This window comes from Panthera uncia, chromosome D4 (genome assembly GCF_023721935.1).
Source record: "Panthera uncia isolate 11264 chromosome D4, Puncia_PCG_1.0, whole genome shotgun sequence".
NCBI classification, from domain to species: Eukaryota; Metazoa; Chordata; class Mammalia; order Carnivora; family Felidae; genus Panthera; species Panthera uncia.
The window spans coordinates 85,904,222-85,925,534 of record NC_064807.1 but is presented as its reverse complement, the minus strand read 5'-3'; the positions used below and the strand labels follow the sequence as shown (position 1 = coordinate 85,925,534).

Genomic DNA, 21,313 nt, shown 5'->3' with positions numbered 1-21,313 from the left:
GCCCCCCAGGGGATCAGGAACGAGAGCGGGGAGGGAAGCGTGGCCGCTAACTGGAAAACCGAGGCCAATGACACTGATTCTAAGGCCCCTGTCTCTGCCTCCGCCGAGGTGAGTGAGGACCACTCTCACGTTCCTGTAAACAGAAACCAACAGAGCCATTACTGGGCCGAGCCCTCGACGTGATCCTCACCACCCCAACGAGGCCGGAGCCAGGAGGCGTGGGGAGGGGGCACAGCCTTCTCTGGCCCCAATTCTTGTGGCTTTAAAGCCAGGGCGCTGGGTGGATAAATCACAACGCAGTGTGCCACGTGGAGAAGCCGGACACGAAGGACAGACGGACGCACCCCATTCACACGAAGCTCCAGGACAGGCAAAGCCGTGGTGTGGCAGTGGCCAAGACGAGGCGCTTCCGGCCGAGAAGGGGCACAAGGGAACGTTCCATCCCGATTACGGTGGAGGCCAGAGAAGTGTATACACACCTGTCAAAATCCCTCCAACCATACGCTTGAAGGGTGAATTTTACTCTAAGTCACGCCTCAACGTAGAACATTTGTGGTTAACTAAGGGCACGACTTCTACAAAAACACTTTGAGTCTAAACTCTTGGATTTCTGGGATCCTGCCGTGGGATAACTTGTGCGGGGAAGGGCGAACCGGAGGCCGTCGCGGTGAGGGATCTGCCCCCAGGCTGCGCGGTCCCCTCCCCTCCAGTGGCAGCAGCCGCAGGGCCCGATTTGGAAGGCGCTCACGGGCCCCGTGGAGGCAGGGGCATCCCGGAAACTACAAGGGATTTCTAGCCTGTTCCGAAACCGAGCCCCTGGGGTTGCAGTCACACGTCTGCGTCTCACCGCAGCCGCGGGGTCTGCTGAGGCGCATGGAACTTCTCTTGGTAGGAGTCACTGTTGGCGGTGCGAGCAGGTGGGAGGCAGTTAACTAATTTAATGAACAAGAATCCCAAAAAATGATGATGAGAGGGAGGGGGAGGAAGAGAGACAGCAGCCAGGAGTCAGCGACTCCCTCCAGGATTACAAACGTACCTTTCCGTCAGAGAATCTTTATTGTACTATGTTTGCATCACAGCAAGAGAATCCGTCCCAGACGTCACCCTGATTGGAAGCCCCACCCGTTACGTGTTTACATAAATACTTTTCCGTGATCAGCAGTGTTAAAAAAAAAAAAAAAAAATACTGCAAACTCCTGCATCCCAATCTAACCTGAAAAGCAAATGATATTTACAGACATTTTGTCCCCCAAATGAAACTTACTTCTGGACTGGATGTGTCTGACTTCTTTGGAGGTCACGTGACCAGGCAAATCCAAATTACGGTGGGCAAAAGCTGCTTAGGGCGTCAAGAACCGCCCCCACGTGGACGAGATTTGGGGATCCTTTTGTATTAAGTGTCTTAAATGCTAAGAAGGTTGACTCTCTGCCCCGCCCCCCGCCCGTCTGACTTGGCTGTCCACCGCAAAACCTCAAGGCTTGCCTCGAAATCCGCTTACTGTTTTGGAAGTGAGTTAGCTTTTCTGTCTCGCTTTGACCCTTGCTGACTTTGTCCAGCACTCCTCCTTCCCAGGTGGCCTGCCTGCAGACTTCCTGCCCCCAGAATTCCAACAGTCCCTGGTGCAGCCCGACCAGATCCCTGCTCCCAGAACGCCTGGTCTCTCTCTGCCAGCCTGCTTCCCTCACACGGTGCCTCAGGGGATGTAATGTCCCATACCCTAGCAGAGAACCACCGAGAAGCATTTTGCAAGCACAAACCCTACAGCGCGGCACAGCTGCAACGCCAGGCTATAAGAGAAGGGCCCTGCGGACCCTGGAGTGGTCAGTACGCCAATCAGGAACCACACTCCAGGCGTGCCAAGTATTAGCATCAACTCAGGCGGGTCTCTTTTAAAGACCTCCAGCCCAAGACACCCTGGAGAAACCTGGAGTAAAGAGCGATCTTTTGGAACATACGGTATGGTCCAGATGAATACCTTCCCGACAGACCAAGAAGGAGCAAGTCAAAGCCTAACGTCTTTCGTGCGGAAGCTACTCGTTTACGGAATCCTGAACAGGAGGAACAGGCAGGAGGCCAGGGGCGCCGTGCACTCAGCACACCCTCAGTCTGTGAGAAGGCCGGGGCGGGTCAGGGGGAGGCAAAGCAGGGAGCATGGAGTGTGGGAATGGGCCGAGGAGGGGGCTGGGGTCTGCCTCCCGTGAAATTCGGCGCCTTGTGAGCATGAGCCATAACCGGTTCCGCTGTTCCACGGGCGCTACGGAGCAGGACCAACCACGTCATCGGACCGCCGAACGTGCTAGGGACCTTCCTCGGAGAAGATGCCACAGGATGTGGGAGACGGCCAGAACGCCACTCGCAGTTCAAACAGGCATCTTTCACGCTCTTCTTGGTCCGTAAGGACTGGCTCCTGGTAACAGACTCTTCAGCATTAAATAAGCATACATTTGAGCGCAGGGGTCCAGAGCATAAAACACAGCATGGTACCCACGCTCTGGACAAAATTCTCCTTAGCTCAGGAAGTACATCCTTCACACAGCTACTGGGAGCAAATGCTGCAATGCACCAAAGCCTTCGGCCCGTATTCCCAGACGGAGCCTCCGTGGGATTGATAGCCGTGGGCTGAGGGGGGAGGAAGAGAGGTGTGGGGAGGAGGGGGAGGAGGGGGAGGAGGGGGAGGGGGAGGAGGGGGAGGCGGAGGGGGAGGAAGGAGGGCAGCTGTGGAACAGGACAGAGCAGATATCCCGATGAGATCGTAAGGCAGGCGCAGAAATCTCGCCTCGACAGGCGCCCGGAGCAGACTTACGACGAGACCGCGCCGCTGGGGCTGGCCGGCCGGCTGTGTCCGGGCGAAAGCAAACCAAACCTGGATAGTTTACTCCAAAGTGGTTTCTTGGAAGAAAACGGAACGGACTCAGGCTATGACCTGAGAAACCATTTTTTACACTAGAGGAAGCACCTCCTAAGGGGAGAACGGGCCTCCGATTCACCCGAGTTGCATTCGGCAGGTTCAAGTGCGCTGCTACTGAAATTTTAAAGCAGCAAGGAACCGACAAGGAGGCTGGTGGAGTCCCCGGCCACCGTTAAGAGCCAGGACTAAGAGATTGAGGACTGTTCTTATCGTCGAAGTAGCAGCTTTCTAGCAAAACGCACCCATCTCATTGGAGGAAAACAGACCCCCTTCCTTCCTGAACTTTCGCGGCCGGCCGCACTTCCCGTCCACAGCAGAGCTCTCAAAGGAAGCACGGGTAGCACGCGTGGGCAGAAACGGGCAGCGGGAGCACACAACAAAGCTATAAATACTGCCGATCACTCCACGACGTGCACCCAGTCCCTCGGGCCCGATCCCTGGAATACCGAAGGGCTTAACCGCTGCAGCCCCGCGTCCCAGGGAGCCCGCGTAGCCGAGAATACTGGGCTGCTGGAGGGGCCGGCGCACCTGCCTGGCTTGGAACCCATCGGTCGGTGCCCTTCCCTCGGGGGCAGAGCTGAACGCCGGCCACAGCTACAGCTACTCCGTGACGGACAAAGAGAGGATATTTTTACAGAACAGGATGGAGAGCACAAATGACTTGTAAAAATGCGGGAGAACCGGTTTTCCCCATCTTGGGCAGGAGGGTTCTGATTCTTCTTGATCCCTGGCCTCACTTCATACCTGCCAGTTACAACATGGGCTGCGGGCAGACGACCCACTTGTCAGCCTTTGTTCCTAAATCACTGCCTTATCTCGCCTGCACCTTCCGGTTCCGGAGGGGTCAGGTGGTCACGTGCGGCCACTCAGCTGCGGTGTGCACGAGCCGAGAGGCCCACGTGTCGCACAGACAAGCCCAACGCGCTGGCTCACGCCCCGCCGTGGTGGCTGAGGCTCGGGCTCTGCCAGAGGGAGGCGGGCGCCACGGCCGGCTCCGGGACGGCCGTCAGGTCGGCGGTGCCCACGGCCGCTCTCCTCCTCCCTCGCTCCCTCATTGCTTCGCTTCCACGGGGACCCTTCCAGGGGGAAGCTTTCATTGCACTTTTGGGTCCTGCCAAGAAGTCTACGACGGCCCGCTCCAGAACATCTGCTCGCAGGACAAACAGCGGACGCGTCCCTCAGAGGGAAGCGCCTACGGGGGTTTGGGCCACAGCACAAGACACATTTCAGAAGCACTGGAACCGTGTTTATGCCACGAAAGCAAAGTCTTAATGTTCCCGTCCTCCCTGCAACTTGCTTCTTCTGTCCTGTAGCCCCAACCTGACTACAGAGACAGAAAGAAAAGGAGGCAGGCAGGGAGGGAGGGAGGGAGGAAGGAAGCAAAAGAGAAAAGGTCCCTTAAGTAAATACTTCGGGCAGATTTCTTCACTCCTGAAGGTGGGGAGACACATGGCCCCTTCCCTATAATCTGTGGCAGGGTCAGCAGCGGCAGCGGCCCGGGAAGGAGCCTCCTTGCACCACAGGCCTGGCCACGACAGAACTTCGAGCAGGAAGAGCCTCACAGACCACAGAGGGGACTAAGGTGAGCACGTGAAAACTCTCCTGCCCCTTCATCCGGGGGAGAAAGCGGCCCAGGAGATGGAAAACGACCGCTTTCTGAGGACTCTGCTCAGGTGCCCAAGCCTGGGGTCCTGAGTGCCACCCCCAAGTCCTGCGGCTTCTGATGGACTCCCCCAAGCCAGGGGTGAGAAAACCACCCCGGCAGACGGCCGCTGTCCACCCCCGAGAGGCCCAGGCAGGCAAGGGGTCCCGGTACCCCGGGAGCATTCCCGACGAGGCCGCGTTTCAGCCTCCTGCCCCAGGCCCGTGCGACCAAAACCACGTTGGGAAATCATTGCCAAGCCCTCCTTCCCTGCGTCACAGCGGACGTTCCGAGCCTGTCCCGTTATCCAAATGACTTCGCTACCAGCTGCACCACCGGTCCCCCCGGGAAGCGGCTACCTGTGTCCATCTCTAGGCTCTGGGAGTTGGGAGGGGCCCTCTGAGGGGTCTGAGGAAGAACTCGCCGTCGCCGTCGCCATCGCCAGTCCCTGAGGGTAAAGCTCTGCTCAACCACACCTGCTCTCTTCGCATGCACGCTCCGGGGATACAGGCACGAGTCTGTTCCGTTCCTGTTGGAAAGCCTACCCGCTTTATAGCAAAAGCTTTTTAATGAGGACGACTTAGTGGTACTTAAGTACTTGCTCAAACACTACGTTTTCTGCCCCCAGCTGCTCCTTAAGGAAGATTCCTCCCCATTTCTCCCCGGGTTCTGATGACACGAGACAGACGCGAACACAAGCACAGAGGGAAGCGAGGTGGCCCTGCTCTGGGTGGTCAGAGGAGCCAGCTGTTTGAGGAAACCCTACTGGATGCTGCTTCTTGAGCCGAAAAATACATTTCTGCCCACCCGTCAGACAACACTAAATACCCTTCAATCAAGAAAAGCACTTCCCACCACGGTCCCAGAGCCGTGACTCTAACAGTGACACTCAGCCCTCAGACGACAGAGCCCCTTTGGGAAGACGACCACCGGGCCTCTAGACCTGCTGGTTTCTGGTCACTTTCAGAATCTGGGATCAAGGTCTGGGGCGACACTCAGGGCCAGGAATCCTGGGGCAGGCTCCATATCACTAAATTGGGCTTGGGCTTTGCTTTCTAAAATAACCTAAACTTCATTCCTTTTTGTCCCCCAAAACTGCGACGATACGTTCTCTTTCCCTTCTCTGTCCCTGTATCCTCAGCCCGTGCTCAGCTCCTGCGACCCTGCTCCCGAGCCGTGACCAGCTCGGGCCTCGCACCGCCGCCCCCCTGCCCCCTCCCCCAAGGTCTCTGCCGTGACACACCTGGGGCGTGACTACCTATTTCCGGAGAGTTCCCGGTGAAAAAAAGAAAGAAATATAAATTAAAAACAGAGTCTTCCTTTTATCCTCCTCCTGGCTACACTGCCCCCCCCCCCCAACCATTCCCACCTGAAGGAGATTTCTAGCTGCCTATAACCAGCCACAGGTCCAGTTTCCATAGAAGAGAGTAAAAAGTTAGGTTTCCGTGGCGCTTTGCTCCCGGCCACGTGCTCTGTGGTGTCACCGTCGGAGGTGCCGACCGCCCCGGGTCACCACTAGGACGATTAATAAATTAAAGGTTCTCTTCGACAGTCCCCGCCGCCAGGCTGCTGCATCACGCGGTGCCTTCCCAGTCGCCTGGGGTCTCCACCGAGCCATTGGTCACCTTCTTGACTTTCTTCATATTCTCCATCACCCCTGACGTCGTCACTCTGAATGAGGAGAACAAAAAAAATTGGGAAAATCTCAGTCTTGGAGCAAAAGGCCATCGTCACCACAGCACAGCCGGGTGGTTTACGTGTGTCGGCTCTAGAAACAGACCGGGCTGGGTTTGGGTCCTGACCCCGCTCCGGGCTGGCTGTGTGACCGCTGCCAAGTCATCTGACCTCCCTGTTCTCAAGTATAAGAAATGACTCACGCTTCTCAGAACCGTCATCAGAGAAAGACGAGATTGTCCAAAGCACCCAATCAATGCACACCAGCTGTTATTACTACGGTCAGTGACGGCCTCTCTCCTCCTCTCTCCCTGTCGCGGCCTCCACGAGTTTTTATGTTGCAGATCTACACGGATGACGAGAGCAACGTCTGTATCAGAACTCTGCGAACACAGAGCTCATCAGGTGTCGTCACTCGTAACAACCGGCCACGCGGATCCTTTCTGAGTCATGAGACACAGCCACGGGTGCAGAGGAACCTTCTGGCCCAAAGGTTCTTTGGCCGTCAGAGATGGGGAACCGGCGGCTGCCTACAAACCTGGGGGGCCAGGCTGCGCGGCTATCAACAAGCACGTGGCTCTGCTTCCCCGCTGTGACCCCAGGACAGGGGCCTCATCTCTGCCGGTGCCTAGAGGCGAGCAGGCGCCACGGAGCCCTGTGCCGAATGCATAGGTCAGACACGCAAGAACATCAGCTTCGGGAGCGTGACGAGCCAAGCACAGCGGCCCTTTCCAGGGAGTGGGTCACGGCATCTCTCGAGAGGGTGGGGTCAATGACAGGAAAACCCCCCGCCTCACAGTCTGTGAGCTGGACAGGTTCTGATGCTCTCTGGACCCAGGAAGGGACCGGGCGGCTTCGGAGCAGGAGACATCACGCAGAGACACGGCTCCACGTGGCAGGCACAGCTCAGAGGGGTCACGGGGCAGTGAAACCACTCGAAGTCCGTCAGACCGATACATGGCATGACACGTTTGTCCAAACCCACGGGACGCACACCACCAGGAGAGAACCCTGAGGTAAGTGACAGACTCTGGGTGACGACGACACGCGTCAGGCTGAAGTTCATCGACTATCACAAACGTACCTACCGCTCCAGAGGGGGATGCTGGTAACCCAGGAGGCTACGTGTGGGGGGCAAGGAGCACATAGGAAACCTCTGGAAGCTAAAGAAACTAGGGGAACTCTAGAAAACAACGAGGCACCTATGTGCCCAGACCAACGAGAATTTCCCAGTGAGTAAAATAAATTCGGGCAACTCAGTCTGTCCAAGGACTCTCGTCCCCACCCCCCTCCACCAGCCAGCAAATCCTCTCACCTACAAATGGTAACTCGGTGGCCCTACACGTGGCATATCTAGAGTCGGTCCAGCTGGAGCTAAAGGCAAATAAATGATTTTACGGGGGAAGGGAAAATTTCCACCCTTTTCCACCCTTCATTCCTGCCACCATGTTGCTGCTGTGACCGAGCCTCAAAGCCATCCAGTCGTCTCCAGAGTTGGGACTTTTCTCAGACAAGAGTCCTTCAGACTCACGGGTTGGCTGTACTTCTGGCAAAGTCAGGACAAGGCGGGCCGCCAAGACGCAGACCTCGGGGGAACCGGGGGGTTCCCGCGGAGGCTGTCAGTGAGTGTACATGCGGCCCCCGGACAAAGGAAACCGGCTCACTTGGCCACGTGACCCAGCGTCACTTCCCGTCGGCCGGGGAGGCAGGGCACCGCTCTCCCCGGCGACAGGCGCGCGCACGCACGGCTGCTCCTCAAGGGACCGGCTGTCTCTGGTTGGGACGGACGGGGGGAGTGGCTGCAGGCCCAGGGGAACCAGAGGCTTTCCACACCCAGCACAGCCTTTCCAAACGCCGGAGGTCTCTGACGAGAAACGCAGCCTCGTGTCTCCCAGAGCTGCTCGAGGTGACAGCAGCTACGTGGGGCTGTGGGGCTACGGCCCTGGCTGCAGAGGGAGCGCAGCCCGTTCGCGGGACCCGAGTGGGGCTCGGGCTGCGGCCTGGGACACACACCTGCCCCCTGTCTTTCCCTCATCAGATGCAGCTTTCTGGCTGGTGAACCAGCCGAGAAAACCCTTGCTCTGTCGTGCGGGCCGGAGGAAGGCGGGGCCGCTGGGGTAAGCGGGGGCGGGGGGAGGAGACACGACATGGGGTCCCCGAGAAGTGGCCACTCACTCCAGGTGGGCTGAGAAGAGGTAGGTGCTGAGGTCAACCGCCATATTCTGCCGGTGGTGACCGGGTGGCCGGCTGTGCCGCTGAGGCCCTTAAGGGATGCAGGGGGCGCAAGCCTGGGTGATGGGGGGCAGACGGCCAGAGGCACGTGGCCGGGGCCGGGGACTGGGGAGTGGTCAGTGGGGAGACGGCCGAGGCGACCCTGGGCTCGGGTGCGCCCACCCGCCGAGAAGAGGGCAAAGGCCCCAAGGCCGGAGGAATCGGGGTGTGCGCCGGCACAGGGGGAACGAGAGCAGGTGACGGGAGGCGGGCGGAAGCAGGTCAAGACAGCGGATGGCAGTGACGCCGGCGGGCCTCCGTGTCCTGTCGCACAGCAAACCGCTGGGAAGCAAGAAGGACATCTGGTGCCCAGGTGCGGCAGGCGAGACTGGCCGGCCCCCGCCGACTGGGGCTCAGACGCTGCGGCAGGAGAAAGGAGGCGCCCGAAAGCCCCGCACGCAGGGACGGGAGGTGAGGCTCCGGCCACCTCGGGGCTCCGCGGGCACCTCCCTGCGGGTCCCACTTTGAACGCAAATGCCGAAGGGGGGGACGACGGCAGAAAAGCCACCAGGTGACCGGCCCCCGGAGCAGCACCCGCAGCACAGCCGGCAGAGCTCGGCGACGCGGTGCACGGCGAGGAGAGGCCCCTCCGAGCTCAGGTCAGGCAACGGGCCGCAGTGACTTCCAGCCCCAACGGCAGCCCTGGGAAGGCAGGCTCAGCCTCCGGGGCCGCCGCGCGGCCGTAACCTTTCACTTCCCAAACGGGGACAGTGAGGTCGGGAGAGGGCGGGCTCTGTCCTTCTCACCTCTGCTCGCTCTTTCTCTGCCTCACTAGCTCCTCGTCGCCCTTGCTCTGGGCTCCGGGCGCACCCCCCTGTGGCGGTGCGGTCTGCGCCCCGGCACACCGTTCCCGAGGGACACCGGGAGCTCCCTGGGGGCAGGGCTCCAAACCGCCTGCGGGGCTGACGGAGCCACCCGGAGCTGTCGTGGCCTCCGGTGCCTGCTCGGGGAAGCACGTCCTCGAGCCCAAGTGGCCACTCCTGACTCGGGGAGGCCACCGGCCTCAAGGCCCGAGTGACGGTGGCAGGTGTGGAGCCCAGCTGATGTGCTCCCTGCGGGATCGGGAGAGGCGTGGAGGACAGAGAGGAAAGTGGGGCAGGGATGTGCCTGAGAGAAGGAGCAGGGGAGTGTAACAGAGCTGGAGACAGCAGATGGTCCCACGGCCGCCTCCCACTTCCCTTCTACATCTCCTTTCCTAGCAGAACCCTATCTGCGTTCGCAGCGGAACAGGCCTACTGGACACAAGCAAGATAAAAGAGGGAGCCCCGGGCACCGGCTGCCCCTTCTGCTGCACCAGACCGCCATCCTGGGCCTAAGTGGCCCCTGGACACATCCGTTTCTGGAACCCAACTGTAAAGTACAACCCAACTGAAAATTCTTTTCTGGACTCGAAACGTGGGGAGGACTGGTCGAGAAACAATTCTACTAGTCTCGAATTCCCATTTCCACTTTTGTTACATACCCGCTTGAGTGGGAAAAGGTTGGCCGCAACCCTGAGGCCAGCATTCTGCAACGGGAACCCCAGAGAGGCAGCTTCCCGGCCCTGGAACCCACACCAAATGTTTCTTCCGTTCTGACTTCTCAAGACAGCAGAAAATAATTCAGATCTTCAAGGACATGCAAAGCACAGGGGGCTGTGGCCAAGTCTGAACGCCGAAAACCGCACGCACGCCATTCTTTCTAACCTGAGTTTTTTAGGATAAATTCTCTTATCAAAATGGGCAAGGCTCTGGTTAGCCCAGTGAGAGCTGTGCACAGAAGTAAAAGGAGAAAGAGACAGAAAGTCGGCTACTTCTCACTGCACCCTCACTCTGCAGGCTCAGCGGGAGAAGCCGGACGAGGCCTGAGCCGGAGGAAGGGTGGGAGCACTCGACCCCGGGAGGAGCACGGCCTGTCCTGGGCTCAACCGTCAAGACTCACCTCCCAGACGTACCGCACTTCAGAGAAAGGAAGCGAAAACAGGAAGAAAAGAAACTACCCGGAATCGCAAGTCAATAAGGTCGGTGAGTGGCCCAGGGCAGAGTTCGTGTGCCACCAGGGGGGAAGACTCGTCAGGAGGATTGGTTTCGGGTGTGTGAGGCCTAGGGAGTAGTCCCTCCCACCAAGAGGAAGCGATATCTGTTCTGTGGTGAGGATCAGAGCAAGCTCCTTTCTTGAGGAAACACCCTCCGAGGGGGATGGCAGAGAGCTCCCGACCTTCTAGAAAACACAGTGGCTCTGCTCGCCTCTGGCTTCGGTTGTTTCTGGAAGACTCAAGAGGTGCCGTTCAGAACAGCAGCTCCAAGCAGAAGAGGGAGCGGGCAGCCTGGGGCGCGGTGGTGTCCCCGAGAAGCTGCCATCGGCCCTCACACCCAGCTGCGGGTGAGTGCGGACGGCAGGCTGTCACGGCAGCGTCCCTCCACCTCGGGCCCGTTCCGCTCTGTCACATCGTGTTAAGCCCACGGGGCTTTCTCTCCGGCAGAACTTTCCCTCAGCCAAAGGGAAGCCCCAGGACAATTTCTCCGCTGACTTAAAGGCACTTGGCCTCACTCGGCTCCCCGACTTCCTTTCCAGGGGCACCACCCTGAACGAAACCTCCCTCTGTGGTCTGACTCTCTGGCTGGTACATACTTGGCTTTTCGGCCACCGAAGAGCAGCCCCCTTCACGACGACAGGACGGCTCACGCTTGGCCGGCCACAGACGACGGCGCCATCAGGGTGGTCCTCCCTCAGAACGCCAGCGGCAGCTGAGGCAACCAACGGACAACCCTCGACATCCCGACTTTCCCAAAGCCGCCAGGATAAAGGCCACACCCTCTCCAGGCTCCACCTGACTCGTGCCCCCTGTCCCCACTACCCTGCCCCGACTTGAACACACACAGACCCCTCTGCCAAAACGGTCACCACCGCCATCACGTGTTGCCACAGAGGAACAAAACCTAAAACAAAATTAAAAAAACGTCCGCCATGTGGGGCGCCTGGGTGGCTGAATCGGTTAAGCAGCCGACTTCGGCTCAGGTCACGATCTCGCGGTCCGTGAGTTCGAGCCCCACGTCGGGCTCTGGGCTGACTGCTCAGAGCCTGGAGCCTGCTTCCGATTCTGTGTCTCCCTCTCTCTCTGACCCTCCCCCGTTCATGCCCGGTCTCTCTCTGTCTCAAAAATAAATAAAACATTAAAAAAAAAAAAAAAAAATTAAAAAAACGTCCACCATGTGGGGCACCTGGGTGGCTCGGTCGGTTAAACGTCCGACTTCGGCTCAGGTCATGGTCTCGCGGTTCGTGGGTTCGGGCCCCGCGTCGGGCTCTGTGCTGACGGCTCGGAGCCCGGAGCCCGCTTCCGATTCTGTGTCTCCCTCTCACTTTGTCCCTCCCTTGCTTGCATGTGCGGTTTCTCTCTCTCTCTCTCAAAATTTATTTTTTGCCACGAGACAAAAATACCTTCACGGTGCATCCTTGCTTCCGATGCAATGGCTGATGGAAAGGATATGGGGGACATCAAATGACCCAGCCATTCAGCTTCTAGCTGTGGCCCCCAGGGAAGCCCTGCCGTGAGGGGAACGGATGAATCCAGCACGGCCTGCTGGTCACGCAGCCGCTCACGGGACTTTCATCTGGGCCCCTTCGACCAAGTTATTTGCTCAGATTCTGCTCTTCCTAGAACGTCCGAAGGTCCTACCGTTTTCCCCTCTGCTATCTGTAAAAAGGTATTTCTTCTTCCACAGAGAGCTGTTGTCTGGGGCCCGTCTGCGATCTGCCTTCCGGTCACTGTTCCCGCAGGGGGGCTGAGCACACACAGCGGTCCTACGTTGCCTGACGGCCCAGCAGGGCCCAGCACGGGCAGAGGCTCAGCCTTTGAACCGGGACAAGTCGAAAGGCCACCTGTCTGGCTGGAGGGAGCACCCCTGAAACTCGGCCTCAGGCTAATCATCAAACACCTCAAGGGACCTGGCCCATCACAGCTCGTCGGTCAACAAGCAAGGAGTGGGAGAGCCCGGGGCTTAGGCGTCCACGTCCTTCTGCTAAATACAGAGGCACCGTCTCTGGGGCAACACGACGCACGGAGAAGCTGCCCCAGGTCACACCGCACTGCTCTGCGCTACGTCGGGTCCCCGGGCAAAGGAGGAGGCGCGAGAAAGGAGATGTCTTACACTGATTCCATTTCCAGGTCGTCCTCCTGAGAGAGCTGCAGGTAGGGGTTGTCTGAGGCCGGACGGAATTTACATCCCGTTAGGACAAAGAACACCAGCGTGGCCATCTCGTCCAGGAGCTGCAAATCAAAACCCACCCCCACAAAGGGATCAGCACGCTGCTCTTCGGAAGGCCGTGGAACTAAAAACGAACCAGCCCAGCCCCCCCACGACCCCCGGCTCGCCGGCCGCTCAAACGCCAGGGCAGGGTCTCCCCGGAAGGTGTGCCGCGCCCCAGCTAGGAGCACGCTGCCCCGAGAGGGCGCGTACGACGCCCTGCTTCAACCTGTCGTCACAGGTATCTTTTCAGAGCCCCTCACATCCCTGCGCTTCCTACAGCGCCCTTTGGCACCGAGTGGCTCTAGGAAGTCTCCACGTCACCGTGTCGTGCACCCACCTGGTACAGCCACTTCCACTGGAACGGAACGGCCAGTTTGAGGAGAAACGCAATGATCCTGGTGAAGTATATGTAACATACGATCTAGGAGGAGAAAAAAGAAATAAGCAATCAAATCAACACAGAAATCACGGCACTTCTTCCAGCAACTGGCTTTCGCCAAGGAACCACAGAGGAGAAACAGAATTACCCGAGCACAACCGTTTGAGGCCAATTAATAAACGTGGCAGAGGGGCGCCTGGGTGGCTCAGTCGCTTAAGCGTCCGACTCTTGATTTCGGCTCGGGACACGATCTCACGGCTCGTGAGACTGAGTCCGGTATCGGGCTCTGCCCCGGCAGCAGAAAGCCTGCTCGGGATCCTCTGTCTCCCCCTCTCTGGGCCCCTCCTCCGCTCACTCGCTCTCACAATAAATCAATGAACATTAAAAAAAAAAACAACCAAAACCAAAACCAAGAAACACGTGGGCAGAGACGGCTTCTCATCGCCAGGTGCCCACCCAACGCTGGGGGGACAAAACATTTGGTGTGGCTGCTCTGAACTCCCCAGTCACCCTTCCCTCGCCTTTTCTACACACACACCCCATTGATCTCCATCCCCGAAGGTTTTTTTTTTTATTCCCAGGCTCTGAGGAATGTTTTTGAGGAGTAATGGCAACGCTGCTTTAGCCTCCTGAGCAGACGCTGTGAGCGCCTGAGGCCCACGCGGAGAGGAAGTACCAACGACACTGAGTAACACCAAGTACTCTAGTGATGGAGAGCGAGGCAAGGATTCACCGAGATGGCCACTGGGACCTCGCCCGGGGTGGCTGCGCTTGCAGGGAAGGAAAGGTCCAACCACAGGTGGAAGACGACTCAGAAACTTTCTTTTCCGAGTCAGGAAGCGAACACCGGGCGAGCTTACGCCTCGTATATTCCAAGAAATTGTTACCCTAAGAAGTTACAGCAACTCCCGCCTGTGGCGTCCGCTCACAGGGACTTCTCACGTCCAGATTTTAGGCGTGATCTCGTTTTTGTAAACGGATAAAACGAGCAAGCTAAAGGACGGCCGTGTATGGAATATGCCTGAAGAGCAGCTAGAGAAATGACCACCAAACTGGGACCAGTCATGACCTACGGGGAGGGGAGGGGAGGGAGAGAAGGTCAGGGTCAGAAAGGGCTTTTGCTCTGTCTCTATAGTCCCTGCATTGTAGGAAAACATCAAGCATGTGTTACTTCTCTGAGTATTTAAAGCCAAATTTAAAACTAACATTTATTTTTTTTTAATTTTTTTTTTAATGTTTATTTATTATTGAGAGACAGAGAGACACAGAGCGTGAGCAGGGGAGGGTTAGAGAGAGGGGGGAGACAGAATCCGAAGTAGGCTCCAGGCTCTGAGCCGTCAGCACAGAGCCCGATGCGGGGCTCGAACTCACAAACTGCGAGATCATGACCTGAGCCGAAGTCAGTCGCCCAACCGACTGAGCCACCCAGGCGCCCCGAAAACTAACATTTAAAAAGAAGTGACTCAGCTGTTCAATTTCTCTTCTCAAAAGACACAGTTCGGTCGGATAAAATGAAACCCACACAGCTCCAGGTAGCACTTCTTGGGCTTTAGCCAATTCTTGGGAAGTCTGTTTGCTCTACTCCTTGTCCTGGGCTTATTTACAGATCTAGGATTTTTTTTTTTTTTTTTTACTCACCAAGACGTAATAGTGTCTGAAAAGTTTCAGCTTTGCTAAGTTAATAGCAGCTAGGGAGAAGAAAGAACAAAATGAAAGGCACGTTAACTTCTTTTCTCATCTTTCAAAGCAAATGACATTTAAGTGCCCTCTGTCAAGAGGCCAAATCCAATGCAGGTGAGTGCTGCCGGGGGCACATCTACATTTCTGCAGCCGCAACAGCCTGGGAGGCTCTCCCCCCGGTCCCCAGGGAGGATCAGGGAGTTGTGGGAGCAGCAGGCTGGGGTCCCCAGCTCCGGCAGTCTGCTGGTGTACATCTCCCCAGTCTGGGTTCAGCAGCTTTGAACTTGCCATGCTGGGGGTGTGCGGACACCACAGAAATCGGCAGACACTACAGATCGGCCCCTACCCCCCAAAGCCGTTGCTAAACATTTCAGCTCTGCCACCGTGGTCGACATGGCTGCACTCCCCACTAGGGACCAGGGCCTGTCTCGGGTGGGTCCCCGCACCTCCCACTAGCTGAGGGTATAAATTCCATGAACCCACGGGCGCATCTTGCAAATTTCACTTGTAACAAGCCCTTTAAATACAACCCTGCTGGCCGTGTCCTACCTTTGGATCGCTCAAGGTCAGGGAGCCAGGACAGCTAACTTCCTGCCACCGCCCACGGCCATGAAATATTGATGACCGCAGAGGGCAGCCTGGCTCCCTCCCTGATTAGCAAGCCTTTCATTCATCATAGACCTTCCTGCAGGAGGCAAATTAATTTGGCTTAATAGCATTCAATTACTGGTTCCGTTTAACAATGGCACCGTGGGTGGAGGAGGCTCCCCTTCCCCTCCCCCCTCCTCTGGCTCATGATTAGTGGGGGGCAGTCAAGCTTAGGGTTCCAACAGAAATCCCTGGAATCCTAACCTTCAACACGATTACCAACGAACAGTATCTGCGAGAACCTCCTGGGAGGAACCGAATGCCTCCCTCACGGGAGGGAGCATCAGAAAATCTTTACAGAAAATCTAACCCCACGTTAGATTTGAGCGGCCATGACATCCACGTCTCGAGCTGGAACGGACTCACGTACGCACTCAACCTTTAAAGAAGCTACATTAAAGCAGGCTGATCAGCAAAAGCTTTCTTATCTAGCAACCTATCTGGCAGTCTTGTTTTTAAAATCAAATCTTACCCACTCTGCCATTCACTCTGTCTCTGGGCCAGGCCGAGTCGGGGCGGCTGTGGCCTTTGTCCCCAGGGCGGCTGCTGTCCCTCAGGGAAAGAGAGGCCCCGAGCCTCTCGCAGCACAGAGGAGCTCCACACTCGATGCGAGGCGCGTCGAGGGCAGCGAGTGTGATGCGAGCCTGTGACGCAAGCAGGTGCCCCTGCCCGGCTAGAGGCTGGCAGAGTTTCGCTGAGGACCAAGCGTTAGGACTGAGAAGTGTCAGAAGGCTAAACCACCACGAATTTAAAGCCTCGCACGTCTGTGTGAATGAGGATTGCTTCTGTATTTCTTTTTCACGTGGGCAAGGGGATGGCCGCCCTCCCAAACCAGCCAACTAGTTCTGGAATATGAACGCTCAATTCTCCTTGGGAATCACTGAGAAAGGACAGTATTAACAAGGAGACCACTTAAGTAAGAACGCTTGCAAAGTGTCTTGCGAATTGCCTTGGCTGAAAGAAATCCTGCAAATGAAACTCCTGCCTTCACTTCGGCAAGAACCGTCAGCCAGATGGACAGAAGCATCAAGATTTGAGTCCTAGATTCCAAGGGGCCACGACAGGCCATGGCTGTGGAGGCCCCGCCCAAGGAAGGGCTCCCAACTTAGACCAGGGGCACGAGGGCGAGAGAGAGGGTTCCCACAGGAGCTGGTGTCGCAGCAGAGGTCTGAGCGGGGCTTGGGAGGGAGCAAGAGCGGAGAAGCCAGCGGGATGAGTGCTCGGGAAGAACAGATACGACGGCTCAGGGGGGAGAGCACCAAGCGGGGAGGAGGAAGCAGGCCGCACTGTGGAGAGGCTGGGGGCCGGGGGCCGGGCCGTGGGGAGAGCCGAAAAGAGACACCACCGGCTCTCCTCCCTGGCGGTGGCGAGGGCCTCGGGGAGCCCCTGAAGGGTCTGGAGCAGCGGCTGCCTTGGTCACATCCACATTCGAGAACAACTTCTCTGGAGAAAGGATGTTAAGAACCAAGAAAGAGAGCCCAACTGAGGCCCAAATCCTCGAGTTGGTGGAGGTCTCCCTGAGAGGGGGGAGGCAGATCCCGCCTGGAAGGGACAAGGGAAGTCTGACGACCCCTCCCTCCCAGCAGGGTGAAGAGTCTGGGGTCGGGTGAGAGGCAGCACAGGGGGAAGGACGCTGCAGGGCGAGGACCCTCGTGTGAGAAGGGCACGGAAGACGCCGCTCTAACGTCCCCCCTGCCGCCTAAGACACCCTGGGCCGAGGCAGGCCACGAGGTGCTTCAGAGATGAGCCCGTGCCCAGGCACTGTCCCACAGCAGGACACTCGCTAGGACGGACAAACAGACCTGGGGACAAGCGGCGATAGGGAATGCAGCCACAGAAAGCGAAGCTCGAGGCTGTTTGCAAAACCCACCGGTCATGAGGGACACCACTTCCAGTCACACGGGAGACATTTGGTGACAAGTCTGCCGGCCCCCCCGTGCGTGCTCTAGTCACAGCCGAGGCGGCGAAGGCAGGGAGACAGAAGCGAGGGCAGTGCAGCTCTGAACGTCTGGGTTCAAATCCCAACTGTGCTGCGTCCTGGCTGTGTGACCTCAGATGAGCCTCCTAGCCTCTCTGGGCCTCCATTTCTTTTTGCCCTTCTTTTTTTCCTTTTGGCGCAAAAAGGTGGCTTCATCACAGCACGGGGGCAGGACCCATGGGCTGAAAAGAGCTGCCAGGCCTCAGTTTCCTCGTCTGTAAAACGGGGATAACCACACCTACTCCTAGGGTTGTCGGCAGAACTGACGAGGCAGCCGTCGGAAAGCAAAGAGCAGCCGGCAAGCACTCAATGTCTGAGGTCCCAGGATTAGGATGACGGAGTATCGACCCGATACCAAGCGGGCCATCGGCGGGGTTGCGGCGGCTGCCAGGAGCCCGGGCTCCGGTGGGTACAAGTGGACCGAACGGGGAGGGGCCGGCCCCGGATGGCGAAACCTCACCAGCAATTGCGCAACGAGCAGAGAGGCACAGGTCACAGCCCCGACTCCCAAGTCGCCTCCTGCTCTGCTCCAAACGAGCTGTCCCCTGGAGTGGAGCAGGCTGCTGAGCCTACCGCTCAGCGGCCGCAGCAGGCCGGGCTCCCCGGGAGTTGGGGCTCCTCAAGCCCGGGCTGGCCATTTCCGGCCCCACCGCGACAAACGGCAGAGACGGTCAGAGAGCGAGCCTGGCGGGAGGAAAAAAGCCTCGGACGGGAGTCCAGGGCCCTGTGTTCCGGCCCCTGCACCTCCGTGGCCCGTCCCTCCATTCCCGGGCCCCAGTCTGCTCACGGGCAGGAGGAGGTCTTCGTGGCAGGGGTTCTCGCCGGGGCGAGCATCGGAATCACCCTGAGGGCTTCTCCTGGTGCCCAGGCCCGGCCGCCCCTATTACGGAACAGGGCTCGGCCGGAAGGACTCCGAAGGACCTCCCGGGGACGGAGGACCAGGGACCCGATGCTGGCAACTACTTTCTACTGATGAGACTGGAACAGGTGCCAGGAGACAGGAAGCACCCAGCTGTCTGAAACGCTCACCAAGGCAGCCACCTCTGTGACCAGGAACGAGAGCAAATGTGCCCGGCTCGAGGAGGTGCTGTCCCTTCCCTAGACTCTTACTTTGCCTCTGTACACCCAAGAGGAACTAAGAGGCCGGCAAGGAGACAGACGGTCCCCTTCCTTCCCAGGGGACTCCCCTGGGGGGTCGTGGAACCGTAACACTGGTCGTCACCATCGACCGAGAGGGAATCACAGACACACCAGGCACCTCTCACGCTTCGCCGGGTGCAAACCTCACGACGGCCTCCACGAAGGAAGAGCTGCCGTTACCACTGCCTCACAGAGGAAAAGCCTCGGGGCCTGGAGAAGTCCAGCAAATTACCGAGGTCACCCAGCTCGTAGGTGAAGAGGCCAGGACTCCCAACCCAGTCTACCTTTCTCGAGGGACCGTGCTCTCCGTGCCCACGCTCTGCACCGAGAGAAAGGCAATTCACAGCTTTGGGATCCCCTGGCAGCCCACGGCTCAAAATGCCCGGCAATGCTCAGGAACCGCAGCAGTCCATCTCGAGAACTTAATGCCAGAGGATTTATGAGACACACAGACGCAAAGGCCCATGACAGTCTCTTAAAGGGTGAAAAATTTCCCAAACGACCCTTCCCTGGGTATAAGGAGAGCCGTGAGGCTTAAAACCATCCCCGCCTGCCCCACGCCCTTTTCTCCTGCTTCCTCCCTGGCGTGCTTCGGGGTGGGGGGGGGGGGGGATTCTGAGTTGAACATAAAAATTAAAGAAATAAGGATGATGGCGAAGCCTGGATGGTGTCGGCGTCGCTCTGACTCACCCTCGAGCTCAGCATTTCCACAGTCTGCCTCAGCTCCGAGCCCAAGTCCCTCTGCAGGGGAGGGCACAGCAGCGGCCCCCATCTTCGTGGTCGCTCCCAGGCCCGAAAGCCAGGCTGCACGTTGAGCCGGGCCCACACTGGTCTGAAAGCATCCGTCTGGGGGAGAGAGCGGCTCCCCAGGCGCCCCGTGGCCTGCCCTAAGAGGAGATCCCACGAATCCGTCTCAGACGGTATCGGGAGCAAGTATGGGGACGGCCGTGATAAGACAAGAACGCTGCAGACAAGGACACCCTGATTTTCAAACTGTTGAGGGTCACGTGACAAGTGGTACAGGACATGCTTCCAATATGCATTTAAAACCGTGATCCAGGAGTGGGCAAAGCTCACCAGACTGCACGGTTAAGGGCTCTGCGTCCTACTGGAAGCAAACGTTATCGTACGGCAACAGCAAAAAGAAAGAAGCAGAAACGGCCCAACGGACTGGCCGACCACCACGGCGCTCTAGGGGAAGGCTAACAACTCTTAAGATTTCTGCTGTCCCACCTGCTGAGCCTCTGCTGTTGCCCGTGGGCTCTAGAACCACATCAGAGGCCCTGTGGGGGCGGGGGGTGGGGTGCTGAAGACCCGCGCTGATCTGACTCCCCTCCCGTCTCTCGGCCAGCCTGCAGCCTGCGCGATACCGGGAGCCTCGCTAGTCTGACGTCACGGCTGAGGCTGGGCCCGGCCAAGGAGCACACCGCTGCCCCCGGCTGTCCCCAGCTGCCCACGGCACAGACTCGCGGCCGGCAATGAGCTGGGCGAGGAAGAAGGCCCGACGTCCCACTGCTTGGTCACAGTGGGACGTCCCACTGCTTGGTCACAGGCTTTATGCCACAGCCTGGTCAACAGCAGACAACACCTTCTCCCTCAGGGACCCGGGTCTCCCTAAATACTGCAGTCATCAGCCAGGAAGACGTGGTTTCCACTGCTGTCTCAGGACTCACGGAGGTCAAATGCAAGCCAAGGCCACGAGGCAGGAGAACCACGTCCAGAAGCAGGGAGGGCACACCAACTGAGATCGCAAACCAGGCCTGCTGGGCGGCCAAGGGCCTCCCCAGACAGCAAGGTGCCGAATGTTTTAAAGGCTTAATTTTAAAAAACGGCATGTGTCCACGATGTGGCTATTTCTCAGGCCGGGGCGTATAGAGGCCTCATTGCTTTTGGTTATAGACTCTACTAACTCGGGGTGGTGACAAAGGGATTCTTTTGAAATGTTGAGCTGAAGCTGTGATGTTGATGACATTAAAGGGGTGATCTGGGGTGATCTGCGAGGGGAAAGTAATGAAGAGAGGGAATCTGGTGATTAAAAGAAATGAAAAATCATTGCATTAAGCCAGTCTAATCAGATCCTTTTTCTCTCTATTTCTTCATAATAGTCTATTTAGGTGTGGTTTTAGCCTTTCTAGGGTCACAGACAGCTTTGAGAATTTGCTGAAGGCCATGAACCCTCTGCCCGGGTAAATGCACACAGGCACAAAATCTCACCAAGTTTCTGGCGACCACACACCCCCTCCTGTGACGCACTCACAAATGCCCCGTGAAAAACATGCCAATTAGATGGCTGGCCACACACATACGTGACCTAAGGTGGCCCTGAGTGCAGGACAGAATGCCACCCTACCTTGTGCCCTAAGAGATGCACAAGCTTCCCTCCCTCTCTCCCTCCCCCTCTCCTTCTCTTTTTGGTTTCTGGAGTAGAATTTAGTGATTCATCACTTACATATACCACCCAGCGCTCATCCATCCCAACAAGTAGCCTCCTTAATCCCCATCACCCATTTAGCCCATCCCCCCTATGCACCTTCCCTCCGGCAACCCCCCGTTTGTTCTCTATAGTCAAGAGTCTCTTACGGCTTGCCTCCCTCTCTGTTTTTATCTGATTTTATTTCACTCCTGAGATGCATGAGCTCTCTAAGCCCCTGCACCACACCAGCCAGAGAGAGAGCGTTCTCCGCCTGCCAGCAAGGCGCCTTCCTGGAGCAGACGACTTGCTTACGGTACACTCTTGCTGCAGCTTCAGGGACAGGAGACGATTAC

At 57.8% G+C, this 21,313-nt stretch overlaps 1 protein-coding gene across 1 annotated transcript in view; it reads right to left on the bottom strand.

Annotated features, from left to right (window-relative positions):
- Positions 1–1,037: 1,037 nt before the first annotated feature.
- Positions 1,038–21,313, bottom strand: part of GPR107 (G protein-coupled receptor 107) — a 69,751-nt gene continuing 49,475 nt past the window's right edge. Inside the window, exons 15-18 of the mRNA XM_049630215.1 lie at positions 14,740–14,789; positions 13,060–13,143; positions 12,624–12,742; positions 1,038–6,222 (exon numbers count right to left, since the gene is read on the bottom strand). Of these exons, the coding sequence (XP_049486172.1) occupies positions 6,126–6,222; positions 12,624–12,742; positions 13,060–13,143; positions 14,740–14,789 (350 nt within the window). The 3' untranslated portion in view covers positions 1,038–6,125. The remainder of the gene's footprint in view (positions 6,223–12,623; positions 12,743–13,059; positions 13,144–14,739; positions 14,790–21,313) is intronic.